Consider the following 17,011-nt stretch of genomic DNA (forward strand, 5'->3'; position numbering starts at 1 on the left):
TAGCACCATAAAGTTTTCAACTCTTTCTACTAAGGAATATTCTGGCAATTGTCGATTGTTAAGCACATGACTTCATGAGTGTTCCCCTAACACACACCCATGTTGTAACCTACATGCAGACTATTTCTTGATGTGATATAAAGCACCTGTACATAATGAGACAGGAGAACTTTTGACTGCATATTCAAGCTGGTATGAAATCTCAGGAAGTTTTAATGGCTAACATTGGTGAATGAGGACAATTTGAGTTAGGATGAGACATTTTGGGGCAAGATATAGAAGGAAACATTCATTTAGATGCATAGGAATTACTAAGGTTTTTTTATAATCAAGCCTTGAAGAAAATTTGGCTTTGGAAGCAGGAGATGCTCAGTGACTCTGCCCCGGGAAAGTCTCCTGGAAAGGGCACCTCTGTTTATGCTCAGTACAGGGAGAACATTAGCAGGGAGGCAAAGTCTGCTCCCCATGACATCTGCTGTCCCTTCTTGGACATTCTATTGTCTCCTAGAGAGTTCTGGCATCCTCTGTGATGTCACCAGACATTAGTGACAACCAGTGCCCTAGTTTCTCTCAGTCTGAGTCTGGCAGTTACAAGCTAAGACATGTTTTCCCGTCTTCGCAAGCGTTTTGGGAGGGGGAATGTCGATTGTGGACAGACTAGAGTGAAGGAATCTGGCCTTTCGTCTCAAAGTAATGATGGACAGAGACAGCACTTCTGGGGAATGTTTAGTAAGTTCTGGGCAGTATATTTTGAGCTCCCTGTCAGGGGGGCTGCAGGCTTAAGCTGACCTTTCTAGCAATGGGCCACATAAACTGGAGCATCTGAAAAGGAATTGAATTTCCATGAATATCACAATTCCTGAAAGTCAAGGATTTCAGAACTTTAGATTCTCTATCCCCACTGGGAGGATATGGTTAGGCCAATGCTATTACACTGTGAACTTCTGGCCTTTACTTTTCAGTTCATTTGGTATGTTACATTGATATAAAAACACCATCAGGAGTCATGGAGGGTCCACTTTTTCTGAGTTTAGACAGGACTGCAATGTATTTCACTATCATTGCTTCTTTAAATACAGTGGATATCTGACAGTAGGAACAGGGGGAGAATTGTGCTCCAGGCAATAACCTTATGTTCTTAGACCTTCTCGGATTTCTTCTAATTGCAGGGTCATCCTTAGCTTTATATATTAGAGGTTGTGTGTTACAAACATTTTTCTAAAATACCAAAACTATTTGGAACGTGTAGACCAAGATTCAGCCTGTAACCCATTGGCACTTCAGGGGTTTGGTATTTCAAATAGGGGAATTGATAAGTCTGTTGACCATGTCCTCCCTGGAAATGCGTTTAAATCCAAAGATATTGGCCTAGAGTATCAGGGTAGGACATCTGAGTGTCTCCAGTCACTCAAGTCTTGTGGATGGTGAATTTATCATCTGAGTTCTGAAGCCACAGTGGTGAGGGTCCTGAAATAAAGCTGTACCCTGTTCAGTTGATGATAATCCTGGAGAAGCCATCTCCGTAGTACATGTAAGCACCTGATGTCCGGCATAAGGAACACCTGGCTGCTTACATCTCTTGGTCTCTATAGAGTAGTGGGAGAACTGAGATCCACTGAGGATAGACCAATCGCCTAGCAGTGACACTGGGTTCCAGGCTTGTTCTCCTGTTTAGGCCTAACTGTGGTCTATGTACACACTATGCATTCTCCCCATGCAGGTTCACTTGTGTTCTTCTACCTACAGAAGCTGGGAGAGAAACATCTTCCCCTGAAACTGCCCCAAGCGAGAAGCAGGTCAAGAAGGAAAAGGAGAGGCTGATTAAAGAGCTGCAGCTCATTACCGAGGAGAGAAATGACCTGAGAGATCGCCTGAGGTTTCTGACAGAGAGATCCAAAAACAACAGGTATGAATCGCTCCAAACACTCTTGTTTCATTTTTGGGTCTGCAAGGTCACCTTCATCTTATCCTATTAAGGTTTTGGGTTCTAGAAAGCTGTGCCTCCCTAACCACCCTGTGCTAAACCTCACCTCCCATATAGAGGAGATTCAGAACCTTGACCCTTCCTGAGGAGAGAGATGGACAATGGACTCATCTGCTTCCATTTATTGAAAAGCAGAACTTGTGGTCTGAATGAAGAATTCGGGGATAAAGTCAGGGAGAGTGAGTGTCTAGTGTGCATTTGCAAAGCCCTTGACAGCTGGTGGCTTTGCAAGATTGTAATTGCAGTGAGTTTATGGTGAGTCTCTGTACTTGCTAGGCAGGGACTGAGTGCTGGAAGATCCAGGCAGCAGCCTGAGGGGCCTGGTCCCAAACAGTTCATCTCAATGCTTGACTAGAAGTTGTCAGGCTCAGGCCTGTTTGTTATTGTCTGTGTGTCTGTGGGAGCCCCTCGGACACAGCAATGGTGCATGCATTTCTCCTGGTTCTCACAGTGCTCTCTGTTTCCATATTTGCTTTTCTCTTTCTCTGACTCTGTTTACATTTCTCTTTTTTTTTGTGGGTGTGTCTCAGTCTGTGAGTCTGTGTGTGCATACATCCAAATGCATATGCACAACTGTTATATGTTTATATTTCCCTCCACACCTGGAATATAGGAGTCTATGTCTTGGCCTGAGTATTTACCTGTGACACTTTCATGGTGATGTGAATGCTTTGTTCTGGGAGGCCCACGGTCAACAGCACAGTTCTTTGCTTATGTGGCCACGTTTGTCTGTATATTTGTATTCGTTGTGCAGATTATAATTTTGGGTTGATATATGGTCTGTTATCAGGACAGGAAAAAGGAAATCACAGGATTCTGGGTGCGTTGGGGGTGGGGGAGCATGGAGAGGTGTGGCCTAGGCTCTTGAAAGCTCAACTGGCTGGACTGCAGATTTCCTCTTGATTGAATAAAGGGAGCCAGGGAACCCTCCATCTGGATGCCGAGATTCTGGTGTGCTGGACGCAGAAAAACATGTTTCTGAAGCTGAAGAAGGTCCAATATGTAGAATTCAGAAGGTGTCCTTCCAGGACTGGTGTAGTACAGGACCCACCCTGAGTTCATATCTTCCTAAATGCTGATGTTCATTGTATTCTATCATTTGGGGCCAGGCCACACTTCAGGCCAAATCCATATTATGAAGACCTGGAGAGAATGGAGGAGGTGGTCATGTCAATTCTGTACAACTTAGAGATGGAGAACACTGAGATCCATGAGAACAACCATAAGCTGAAGAAGGAGATTACCTTCTCTAGGTAAGTCCTGGTCAGAAAGGCTGTCACCTGTGGAATGGCCATTTCTGATTCCTTTGTTCTGGATTGGACGGTCTTCAGCTCTGGTTCTATCTCTTGTGCTGTTTACACATCAGTGTTCCAGGGTCATTAGGACTCAGTTTTCAGTTCCATAAAAGACTGTTACTCATCCCAGGACTGTCTAGGCATCTGCAGAAGGCTCTAGATAGAACAGCACTGATTGAAGTCAGCAGAACCTTATTAGGCTGACCTGGGCCTCTGGGGTCATACCAGGTTTTACAACACTCAGTGCGTGGACCACAGGGTTAGCATGACCTTCTCTTGGTTCTACTGACCTCTTTTGCGGGTGCTTGCCAACTACTAATTGATGTTGCCCCATGCATTGGGCTTTCATGGATAGTTGTAGATCCATGTTCTTTTTGAGAGATGTGGACACTAATTGGTGCTCGGGCCAAGCAAACAATTTATTCTTCCCTGAATTAACTCTTTGTGGTTTGTGCAGCAGCATTATGTGTATCGAGATGTATTTTATTAAGTCTTCATGGGTATCTGGGACCTGGTAGAGTTAGTGGGACTTGGGAGTAGGAATGGGAGAAAGGGGCAGCATGATCTTACTCTGCAGACTGTATTTCCAGAAACCTGCTCAGCCAGCTCCTGATGGAGAACACATGCAGGAAGAAGTTGGTCCCACTGAAGCAGGGGAGCAAGGAGGGACATCTTGAGTGTGCACTGAACCAGAAATATTTGGTTGACTTAAGCAAGAAAGATAAAGACCAGCAACGTCCAGACCCAGCATCATCTGGTAGGGACAAACAGCTGTTTTAGCTTAACAATATCTGATAAAATTTGCCAATTTGATACATATTTGCTTCCTCCTACCTCCTTTCTAATTTACAATCACAACCAGCCAACCACCTCATGTAATGGAATTGTTCATTGCTCTGCCTATGCACAAGTATTCTGGGAAGTTAAACACTTTTCAGAAACTGAATTATTTTGCAAGTATATTTTGCTGCTCTTTTTGAAGCTGCAGTCTAGAAATGGTGACAGATGAATAACATACCTCATTATTGCATATCCATGTGATAGATTGGATCCTATGCAGAGCTTTGAACAAGTTCGTGGTTCTTTGCCAAATGACACTCTGTGGTCCTGTGACTTCTTGTGTAGGAAGCACCTTTCCGGGATAAGAACCAAGTGCAAATGTCAAATTAGTACTTGTCATTGACTTTAACCTTGGTGACATATGGACATCTCCTTTCTTCCGGCAACCCAATGAGGTCTCTTCCCTTTGCCCTGTTCTTGGTTTGCACTGGTATAAGTCTGGGTCCCATATTGTCAGCCCACATTACAGTGAGGCTTGCCGGGGATTTTGCCCTACCTGCAGAGTTAGCAACAATGATATCAGTTAAAAGGTCCATGTCGACTGTCCAATAGAACTGAGGTGGTAGAAGGCAGCATTCTGACAGCTGGCTAGCATTTCCCCACCAAATCAGTGTCTTAAAACTGTGTTCCTCTCCCAGGTCTCAGAAAGTGCAAGAGAGCTGGAATTGGACACACCCCAGTAAGAGAGCTTCCTGAAGAATGAGTTGCTTTCTCAGGAGTCCCTGATGACAAACATCCTGAATGGTAACAATATTTTTTGGATGAATATTCTTCCTCAGAGTTAATTTGTCATTTCTTAGAGACCCTAAATTTATATAACACTAAGCCAGCCTGACTGATTCAGGTCTTACTCACTTTCTTCTTCAGAAAACACAACTTGAGAGACAACTTGGGGGACCGCCTTTCATTATGTGTGCTAGAGGAGAAACACCAATACGTCTGTGCTTCTACATGTTCGTTAAGAATATGCTTATGTTTAGAAATTTTTTTGTTATGATTTTAATTGAAGTTTTCTTTTTGTTGTTTCATATTTATGTGTTCTTGTTACTATTTTTACTTTCAAATATTTTTAAATATTTTTATTCATTTTAATCCTGTTGTGTTGTAAAAATGTATTTGTTATGAATAAAAATTGAATTCTATCTCTTGACTCTTAAGACCATCATTCTTACTCAAGGGTTCTGTGGACCTAGAACTGACAGCTAGAGATGGATCTCTGCATGTTCCATGGAGCCTGGGCTAATAAGTGAATTCAAACTCACTAAGGGGTACCCAGTGTGATAGTGTTTTTTGTGTGGATAATGTGGCTGTGTCTCCAACAAACACTTTATGATGTAATCACTGACATACTTTACCCAATTGTTAGGGGCATGTGGTTCTTCTGAGAGAGCAGCAGATGCTCTAACCTGTGAGTCATCACCACAGCTCCTGCAGGTGGCTTTTGTTATTCCACATGAGGTGCTGTATTAGGTGGACAAGATCACCTATGATTAAATAGAGAGATCTCAGGAGATGTGTGTTCACAGGGAACTTACTGAGCTTGCCTGCTCAACGTGTTAGGTTGCCAGGCATCCCTACAGAGCTCTGGTGTTCTGGACAGCTTCATCACCCGCCTGCTGGCGGTATGAGGACATCATCTGGGAGAAATTGTGCAGATGACTGAAGCAGAAGTCCGAGGGCTGTGTATCACGTCTCGTGAAATCGTTCTTAGCCAGCCAACAGCTGTGAACACAGGTTTCTTTTGGAGAGCAGGCCTGTGCAGGCCCAGAACCTAGGTGGGACAATTCAAGCTACCCTTTTTCCATGGCCAATCTCAGATCATATTCAGAAAGTATTTCTTGGGCTAAAGAGATGGCTTAGTGGTTAAGAGCACTGACAGCTCTTCCAGAGGTCCTGAGTTAAAATCCCAGCAACCACATGGTGGCTCACAACCATCTGTAATGAGATATGATGCCCTCTTCTGGTCTGTCTGAAGACAGTCACGGTGTACTTGTATACTATAAATAAATAAATAAATAAATAAATAAATAAATAAATAAATAAATCTTTAAAAAAAAAAGAGTATTTCTTCCAGGTGATGGATTTCCAATTTATGGAATTGAACTAACTTACTGATGGTGGAAGTGACACAGAGAGTTAAAGTACAGAAGGAATAATCCAGAATGTCCACCAACAGTTGCTGTCACACCAGGGCTCTTAGAGAGCTCAGCTGTTAGAGAAGCAAGGTAGTCTTTAGTCATTCTCAAGCTTAGGTCTTCTAGTCATTATAAGGTGACCATGACACAAAAAGAGTCATCTATATCAAAATAGAGAATAGTAACTAGATTCACACCACACTATCACATCACTACTGTATTTGAGGTTCTCAGTTAATATCTAAGAACCTGGAAGAGGCCTGGGTCTTGCTACACATACTCATAATTTATGTCCCCATTGTCAGCTGAGATTCTTCATGCAGCCTGGGGTCAAGGAGGTCATCCCACAAAGCACAAAACACCCATCTCAGATAAACATGTATGGTTTATTGAATCCAAAACATCCATGAATTTCAGGACACAATTAAATGTTGAAACCTAAGGATAATAAATAGAGAAGAGAATTAAGATTTCTAGTTCATAGGTCCAGTAAACACCTTCAACAAATCATAGAAGCAAACTTCCATAAGGTAAAGAGAGAAAAGGCCATAAAGGTACAACAAGCCTACAGGACATCAAACTAATTGTACCAGAAAAATTCCTCCATTCACATAATAATTAAAACGCTAAATGCACAGATCAAGAAAGAACATTAAAAGGGGTAAGGTATAAATATCTAGTAACAAATAAATTCAGACATATCTGAATTACACCAGACTTCTCAACAGAGATTCTAAAAGTCAGAAAATCTTGGGCAGATGTAATGCAGACACAGGCTCCTATATCCAGCATAATCCTCAATCACCATAAAAGGAGGAACCAGGATATTTCATGACAAAACCAAATTTAAAGAATTCTTTTCTGGAGGAAAGCACAACAGAGGCTAATAGGAGGAAAACTCCAAGACAATGAACTAAACTATACCCAAGAAAAACCAAGAAATTAATCTTCTCTCAATAATTTAAAAAAAGAGAAGCACACAAACATAATTTCACCTATAACCAGAAAAAGAAGAGAATGCAGCAATCATTGGCTTTAATATCTGAACAGATCTTCTTTCCCTAATCCCTAAGCTCCCAGGGGCCAAACTGCCAGCAAAAGTGTATGCAAGGATGCTCTATGGTTCAGGTGAGGCTTGTTGCCCACCAAATGGAGATCCTAGAGGTGTGAGGTGGGAATGGATATGTGTGGGTGGGGAAGCACTGTCACATAGGCAAAGCTGAGCAGAAAAGGGATGTAAGGTTTGATGAGGGGAGTGTGGAAAGCAGGACAACAGTTGAAATGTAAATAAATAAAATCACCATTTAATAAAAAATAGCCAAAAATAAAATAACAAGTAAAAAGGTAAATGAAAATTAAACCAAACCAAACAAACAAACAAACAACACCCCTGTAGTGTATTGGCCTAATGCTGCTTGTATTTTAATGCTAATTGTAGAACTCAAGACTGGTTAACCCCAAATAACTGACCCTGCTCCCAGTTAACTGTGATTATAATGAAGCCAACAGCCAACAGCTGCACAGCAGAGAGATGGGGGAGGTCAGCTTTGAGGGCTTTGCTAGAGAGGATCATGAGGAGGGAAGAAGGAAGAAGAAGCTGCCAGAGAATAAAGGAAGAACGTGTGTGATGGAGAGGAGAGAGGAAGAGGACAGCATCCATGGTTAAGGGGGAGGAGCGCCTGGTCCTGAGGGCTGTCCAAGGGGAACAAAGAGCAGCCAAGATGCTACAGTCAGTAAGAGTTAGCGTTATTGTTTGGAAAGTAGATCTGGTCCATGGAGGTCAGGCAGCTGCACAGCTACTGTGCTGACTAATGCACACTAAAAATAAATTTAACACAATATGAGTAACCAGTAAGACAGCTCTTTAGCGGATCCTAAAAGGAATACTTTAGTTTGAAGGGAAGGACAAAACACCAGAGAACACTGGGGATAAATTAATAAAACTAGGAAAGTTAATCAAAGAAGACTGTGAAAACCACAAAAATTAACAAAATGACAAAATTTAATACATAGGTTTAAATAATAATTACATATCACTAAACTCAATATCTAGGGTGGTGGGGCATGAATTCTGCCATGGTCTGAACTCAAAAAGGTGGGGTTGGGAGAAACATGTCTGGTTAAATAGTCCACCCACATTGTGTCAATGTGATTTAATCTAAGGACAAAGAAGTGGAGTTTCTCTCACGGCTTTCTTTTAACCCCTTGAAAGGATCACTGGGGTGTGGCCTCAGTACTTCATACTTCTTGCTAGGTCAGCGAAACTCAGAGAAGCTTGAGATTGTCATACAACAGTATTAGGCTAGATATACTGAGTAGATGATACTAAGTTGTTCAGATGGTGATACCCATTTGCATGTGTTCTTAATGTGGACCTAAGGAAAGAGAGATCAAGGTCCTTAGAATAGAAGGAACATTCCCAGTCCTTTTCTACCATTCCAGACTGAAAGGCTGGTAGGGAGAAAGTGGTAAATAATAAAGAATTAATAGATGATGCTTTGAATGAAGGGTTGGTTTTTGTGCTGGTTTAAGAGAGGGTCTCAAGTATCCCATGTTGCCCTCTCCCTGGCTGGCCAGGTTCACTTTGAGCTCAGATAAACCTGCTTCCACTTTCCAATAGATAGTCTTACAAGAGGGGCCTCCGAGGACTGTGAGGACAGCATTAGCCATTGACAGTTGAGGTGTGCAACCCACAACTATAGTTTTAGCCACTTTGTTCCATGTCTACCAGCTATTTCAGATTGTTGCTGTTCTATGCCTGACAATCAGGGACACAGAAAAATAACCTGATAGAGAGCAAGGACATGGTGATCACATCCTTGCCTCTGCTGTATGTTCTGGATGAGGTTTGTTAAAATTCCAATATTGCAAAAAGCTTTATATAGGGCCCATCACATTAAGGGTCACTATGCACTGTTTCATCTAAAATGGCCTAATCAGAACTGACCGCCAGACAACACTTCCTGCGAAGTTCCTATGAGAAGCTTAAGTTTTTTGTGTTTTTTCTTCTTCCTTCCTTCCTCTCTTTCTTTCTTTCTTTCTTTCTTTCTTTCTTTCTTTCTTTCTTTCTTTCTTTCTTTCTTTCTTTATAGGTTTAGAGGAATGTATTTTGGGCCACGGATCTGCCCCTAGTATCTTAGCTATGGATGTGATCAATCAGTGTTAGTGTATGCATTCAATAAAATGTCCATTTTTGACTAAGGTAGATGCTTCTGTGTTTTGTGGGGTGACCCATTGTCAATGTCTAGTGAGTTGGGGCGCTGGGTATGGTCGCATACCCCAGGACACAGGGGATGCAGTGCAAGGCATAAGAAACTGCACGCAGTTGCAAGCTTTATTAATCCTTATTAAGCTAAGAATATGCATTACTACAATTTTCATTGTGTCAAGATACCATAAGATCATTATTCCCAGGATACCAGGAACAATGAGGGAAGATTAAACAAAGAAAGACGAATAAACAAAAGTTTCTTCTAAAAATATTCATATAACAAATCACCTTTCTTATTATAATCAAAATATACTCACCATTACCAAGAGAGCGTTAGAACCACTTCCACAGAAATGGGACACAGCAGAACATAATTTAAGGCCAAGTGAGAAAAACATTTTCTTCTCCAGGGCGGCATTCCAGCCCCTACTTGAATCTGTCACCAGGCCTTTCTTGACCCTGCCTGGGAGCTGCATCTCTATGTCTTAACAATTCCTTCTTTTTTCTTTTGTTTTAAAGTAACACTTTACATAACATAGCTAAAGGTCCTTGTAGGGGTTTAGTCATGTAAAAATAAAGCAACATAATACATAATGTACATAAGATTATGGCAAAACTAGCTCCTCCCAAGCTATGGAAAATCCTTTGAAGCCAAGCCTTGGGATCTAATCCTGTCAATTGATCAGCCAATAATTTCGCTATTTCCATAGGGGTAGTATCTTCTAGCTGTTTACCAATAGACATTCGAACATCATATTTCAAGGCATTAATTACTTTTGAAGCACTTTCATTACCCTCTAAATAGGCTTGAATTAACTTCCAATCATGTTCTGTGTCATTATCCATATATTTACTAACAGAAAAGTAGTAGGATTTCATCATGATAAGCAATATAAGCCCGATAACTGGCATTGGCCGCAGCAGAAGAAACCATGAGTAAAACACACATTGCTAAGAATAAGTGCTCAGCAGTACAGGACTTTCCTGAAGGGGACAAAATTATTCCTTTCAGTGCTTAATCGCTTCACCTTACCCCATATAGGTAATAGGGTTGTCACTACACGGATCCTTATCCATTGTTGTTTGTGGACACTAAGAGAAGCCAGGGCCTCAGTAATGGAGGACACCTCCTCATCTCCTGAGAACATCCATCAGGAGAAAATGTAGCAGGTTTAACTGGATTCCTTTGAGGGTAGGGAGCAGTTCTTATTATTCTGTGCTTGGATCCATCTCCCAGGTAACCAGAATAGTCTCCCATCCTGTAATGAGACAAAACCCTCTCCCCTATATACAATGATGTCCCTTCCTGCCATTCAGTATCCCGGGCAATTTTTATCCATACTGTCTGTTCCATGCCTTCTGGGGGGAAGTTCAACAAAGTGTCTATCGGCTCTTGATATAACTTCACCTTGTGGTAAATTAAGAAAATTAATAACGTATAATGCTTGTGCCAATATAGCTCTGGAACTGGTCTGCAAACTCCATTCAGGTTGCATGAGGCCATCTCTTTTCCCCCTTTGTAATTTTATAATTTGTCATTTCAGGGTATGGTGAATCCTTTCAACAAAAGCTTGTCCTTGTGTATTGTGTTCTGTACCAGTAATATGTACAATATGATATCGTTGACAAAATTGTTTATATTGATAAGAAATATATGTTGGTCCATTATCAATTTTAATTTTAGAGGGCAGTCCCATAACAGCAAAAATTTCCAATAGATGCTGTATAACATGAGCAGTGCGTACTCCTGGCAATGGCATAGCCCACACAAATTTTGAAAAATTATCTATGCTTACATCTATATGTGAAAGGCGACCAAACTCAGAAATATGGGTTCCATCCATCTGCCACGATGTATTAAGTTGCATCCTTCTGGGATTAATTTGAGATGGAACACATTTTATACGTGAAGACTGACACATAGGACAATTAGCAATAATTTGTTTGGCTTGAGAATAGGGAAGCTTATATTTAATATGTAAATATCCTGTATTGGCATGATTATGACTGTGTTCTTCTGGGGTAGCAAATGCCACTAATTGATCTACCATAGGATTGCCAAGTGTTAAAGATTCTGGAAATTTTGAATGTGATCTAGTATGTGTAATGAATATTCTAGAGTTTCATAATAACAATAGTCCTTTAATATGTGAGAATAACATTTAATATAGGCTTAGATGTAGAAACAACAGCAGTCGCAATATTCTGTACTACTCCTACAACATAAGCGGACTCAGCTATAATATTTTTACATCATGAGTAAAATCCTGGAATACATTAATTACCGCTAATAATTCATTTTGGTGTACTGACCCAAAAGAAGATTCTTGTCCCCAAAATTAATCTTTGGTCCAATAAGCCATCTTGGTCTTAGAGCCATCTGTAAACACAGTAAAGGCTGATGGTAATGGATCAACAGAAATTAGTGTATTTATCAAATTTTTTTTGTTTTTTAAAGCAATCCCACAATTTACTATGGGGAGGATGAAATTCAATATTTCCAGTGTAAGAAATCATGGCTAATTGAAAAACCTCAGACATCTGCATTAAATATTCCCCTTTATCTTTGCATAATGGGAAAACAATAGCAGCACAATCATATCCCCACAGAGTAACAGGTCTTTGTATGCCTTGCTGAATAATTAAAGAAATTTGTTCCTCATTATTTGTTAATGTTTGGTTAAAGTTTTATTTAATATAAACCCATTCTAAAGGCAACTCATCCTGAGCGAAAGCGCCTGTAGGATATTCAAGAGTATTTAAACATATAATTTAATAACTCTATCTGGATCAATACGTGCCAAATATGCATCTTTCCATTTTCAGAAAAGACACCCTTGCATGCCTTCATATAAGCATTAATATCCCCAGCCTCCTTTATAGGTAATAATGCTCACCTGTACTCTTCATTAGCATTTTCAAAAGCAAGCATTTGCAGCAGTTGTCCTCCAGCTTCCTCTCCTACCATTGTTCTTTCCAATGTTAATTTTAATATACATAAAAACTTAATACATGGTTCATAGAAAGCTACTACCTTTTTCAACCAACCAGTATCATCCTTTATAATAAGTCGGTTGGGCCACACCTTGAATCGATGCTGGCCTAATTATAGGAAAAGAAAAGGCAGGTGAATTCGTCATTATCATTGTGTGAATCTAATGATCAACATGCCATCCCTGGGAAACGACTTAGAAAAACCTGCTTCAGGCAATGGTGCAGAGGGCAAAACTTTTACTTTCGTTTTGTCTTAATGAAGCTGTAGCTTCTTGTTCTGTATTCGTTATTACCCTGTCTGCATTCATGGCCTTGAACACAGTAAAAATTACAGCTCAAAGAGACCAGAAATTGGAATCTTTTTGCCCTGCCTGACAGCCTTTTTCACCTTAACTTTCACTTTGACCCAGATATCAGAATCCCTGGAACCCTCGTCAGGGAACCATGGAGTTTACTCTTGCTGTCTCTAAACACTTTTCTAAACCAGACTGATAGACATGAATTCCCTGCACTCTTAAAGATGCTTAAGCATAGCGAGATGAAGAGAAGATTTATCTTGTCCCATTTCCTTGTAATAAATTGTACTTACCTTATCTGACTGTCCAGACTTACCTTCAGGGACCCTGTTCCAGTGCCATAGGTCGACGTCTAGGGTGTTGGGAGCCCTGCGTCCAGTCGCATTCCTTTCTGTGTTTCCCGATGCTCAGTGGCCATGCCACTCCAGCATGCTTTGAAATGAACCAGTCCGCCAACACCACCACCACCACCACCACCACCACCACCACTACTACCACCAATTTGGTTTTGTAAATAAAGTTTTATTGACATCGCCATACTCAGCATTTACATCCTGTTCAGTGCTGCTTCTGGCTGCAGCTGCAGGGCTTAGGAGCCACAGAGCCCTTTAGGCTCCCAGAGCTGAGAGCATTGACCTTTGCCTTGTTTGTGAAAGAGGTGACTGACCCCTGTGCTCGAGGTGGCCTTTCCGTGCCCTTTAACCCATAGCATAGGTCTCTGTGCCATCCTCTCCCTTTGCTATGGTGTGCACTTCCTGGTACATTTCCGTTAGCTCTTGACATTTCCAGAGCATTGGGTCTTGCAAATTGAATTTGCATGGCACCAGGAATAGACCTGATAGCAGGGTGTGGGACACTCCCTATGGGGAACCCTGCCCAGGGGCATAAGCTTACTTTTCCAGTCAACTCCCTGAACAGTGAGCCTTTGTGGGACAAGGTACTTCATGACATGACTTGACCTCTCTGCAGTGCACCCAATCCCTGCTTGGCTCAGATGTCCCCCAGAGAGGTTGTGTGAGTGTCCCCAGTAGAGGCAGCACTCTGTGTGGTGGCATTGACATGGCATCCAGGAAAGTCAAAACCAGAGGGACATGTTGGGCAGTTGGAAGCAGATGTCTGCGTCCATGGAGAGAAGGATGGACTAGACACTCCTACAGGGGGTGAGCTGAGAACCACTTCCTTGGCTTTTTCACAGCCCTGTAGGCTGCATGCTATGCTGTGTACCAATGCTGTGCTGAAGCCCCAGGCTTTGAGGCTCCCACAGCTGCTGTGTCCTGGGGCCAGGGTAGGATTAAGCAGACTTCAGCAGGAGAAAGGTGAAAACCCTCATGCGGGGTGGGGATGGCACAGTCATAACACTCCTGCACATGAGGCCCCAGACTTAGAGCCGTATAGCACCTGTGACAAGCCAGCTCTGGTGACACTCATCTGCAATCTCAGCCCATGGGTGAAAGAGGCAGTAGCATCAGTTGTTTAATTATCCTTGGCTACATGGCAAGTTCGAGGCCAGCCTGGGCAACTTTGTCTATGAAAATAAGACAAAACTAGGTCTTGACTCTGAGCATCACTGCCTGTACCTGGCATGGTTGCCCCACCCCAGTGAAGAAACCCCTCTGTCCAGAGGCCATAACTGCAGGAGACCCCTGGCCAAGTGTCTATACAGCACCCTGTTTGACTGGTCTGTGCTGAGGACCAACCACGCTCTCCTCAACAGGAAGGACATGGGAGAGGCTGTTTCTGTGAGGTTCCGGGCCCTGAGACGGCCAAGAATAAACCCTGTCCTTGGGAAAGCCATGGAGACTAGGAACCCAGGGGATCTCTGCAAACACCAGGGCTGGCAGGGGACTCTGATCCTCTACAGCAGCTGCTCTCAATCTGTGGGTTCTACATCAGAGCTCCTGCACACCAGACATTTACATTACAGTTCCTCACAGTAACAAAGTTACACTCATGAAGTAGCTCTCCAATAAGTTTATGTTGGGATGACAACGACATGAGGAACTGAAATAAAGAGTCACAGTGTTAGGAAGGGTAAGAACCGCCATTCTATAGGAACCCAGGCATCTGCACTCGGTGTCTGGAAGTGTGGTAGACTAGGCTTCACCCTCAGCGATGCCAGCATGTGGGCACCAAGCCCAGGTTCCACCCCAATGCTTACTGGATATGTGCAGGCCTGGTTCCATCAAGAAGTAACAAAGGAACCCTTGGTAAAAAACACTGGGTACCAAACAGGTCAGGAAAACACACCCCCTCTGCTGCAACTCCTCTCAGGAGGGCTAGTCTTTCCAGGAGGCCCCGGCTATAACCAAACCTTGTCTCCCAGTGCTTGCCCATTGGTGTCTTGGCCATATTCAGATTTGAGGACTTTGAACAGAATAGCTTCCAGCAGATTTGCATCAATGAATCCAACAAGCAGTTGCAGTCCTACTTCACCCAGCACATCTTCAAGCTGAGGCAGGTGAGAGTGGACACCTATTCCCCAGCCCAGCCCAGCCATCACCCTGAATGTGAGCTGTGTCCCTCAGTATCAGCAGGATGGGGCCTGGGCACCGTAGGTTCCCCAGGACCTAAAGCTATGTCCTTGAACTCAGTGCCATGCTCAGCCCTTCCAGCCTCTTTCAACCCTTCTGGAAGCTCAATTGCTCCTGCAGAAAGGCAGCAGTGTGCACATTCTGTCACGTCATTTGTGTGTGTCTACAGGTGGTCAGAGCCTGTCTCCTCTGTTCCTTTCTTTTGCTGTATTTGCCTTTCTGAGGAGGCAGCACCCACAGGTATGGGAGGCAGCCACATGCATATTCTGCAGCCATGTCTGATTCCTCTGAGGCTCAGTCCCACTTACACACCTACCCTCCAACCTCCCCACTCCATGTCACCCCTGGGGCTCTGTAGACCTTCCTGCTTTCTGTCTTTATATAACTGGTGACACTGCAGCCCTCAGTGGTGTCATACAGTGTTAGTTTGTCTTTGCACTGCCTGGAGGTCTGACTTAGGAGAATGGCTACCATTCTCATTCCTGTTCAAGGGTCAGAATCTGAATCCTATGTAAGGCTGAATAATATTCCAGCACATGGCTGTGCCATGTTGAATTTACACAGTCACCTATGGATCTTATATTTTGGCTTGTAAACACACACATATAAGACTCAAGTGACACCCAAGTGGAGAATTGCTGGAGTCCTCCATGGCTTTCTGAACCGTCTGAGAGACCATCCTGTCCACAGTGTATAGGGCACCATCTACTCATAGCTCACACAGCATGAGAAGATTAGGGAGGGTTAACCTGGCTTCTCTGTCTCCTACTTTCTGCCACACTAGCCCTAGCATCTTTCTGTATTGCAGTGAATGTTTAGAACCCAGGAGGATGCCAGCTTCCTTGCTCAAATATAGCAAGTTCCTCCTTGCCTGCTTTGAGACTGAGTCTCATGCAGCCCAGGCTGGCTTTGATCTCACCATTAGTTACGATGGCCATGAACTCCTGGTTCTCATGCCTCAGACGTCTCTGAGCGCTGGGTGACAGGTATGCACCACTCTTAAGTCCTGCCACTGGGACAAGAGTGAGCAGAGCCAGCTCGGAAGCACACACTTTGCTGGTGTCAGTGATGACTGACTTATGATCCTGTCTTCCTTGCACATGGCCCTTCTCCTTGGTGCATGCCATCCTTCCTCCCTGTGACTCATGGGGGACACCAAGCCTGAGGATGTCAGGAAGAAGTTTACTTACTTCACTGGGTTGGAGGCTGTTAGGTTCCTGCGTCAGTAGGTGAGATTCAAGCTAGAAGGTTTGTGGCATGAGAAACGGGAACAGAACTGGAATGGCAGGAACAATTGTCACCTGGCTCTGAGAAGACCAGGTGGGCAGAAACTCATGGTTGGGCAGGTAGTGAGCTCAAGACCAGGCTGGGCATTGCTCAGTGCACGTGAACAGGTGTGCTTACATGGACATGTGTTTCCCCCACATGGTCACCACTTATCCAGGCACGGTGAATACTCCAAGGAGCTTTTTATGTTTTAACATTGTGTGTGTTTGTGTTTCCATACATACATATACACACATACATTCGTACATATACACGAATACACGTACATGAAAACACATGCATATACATGACTATACACATTCATGCTCACACACAGATACATACACACCTACATGCATACACACATACACACACACATACACACACATACACACATACACACATACATGCATACACACATACACATATACATACACACATATACACACATACAATACA

The 17,011-nt window shown here is 42.9% G+C and overlaps 1 protein-coding gene across 1 annotated transcript; it reads left to right on the forward strand.

Moving 5' to 3' along the window:
• Nucleotides 1-438: 438 nt before the first annotated feature.
• On the forward strand, nt 439-5,269 carry LOC134483606 (uncharacterized). The gene is made up of 6 exons (XM_063278838.1): nt 439-729; nt 1,747-1,906; nt 3,094-3,237; nt 3,870-4,036; nt 4,758-4,863; nt 4,987-5,269. Exons 1-5 carry the CDS (start codon nt 603-605, stop codon nt 4,820-4,822), a joined length of 663 nt encoding a protein of 220 aa, XP_063134908.1. The 5' UTR covers nt 439-602; the 3' UTR covers nt 4,823-4,863; nt 4,987-5,269.
• The last annotated feature ends 11,742 nt before the right edge of the window (nt 5,270-17,011 follow it).

This window comes from Rattus norvegicus, chromosome 19, assembly GCF_036323735.1.
Source record: "Rattus norvegicus strain BN/NHsdMcwi chromosome 19, GRCr8, whole genome shotgun sequence".
Taxonomy (NCBI): Eukaryota; Metazoa; Chordata; class Mammalia; order Rodentia; family Muridae; genus Rattus; species Rattus norvegicus.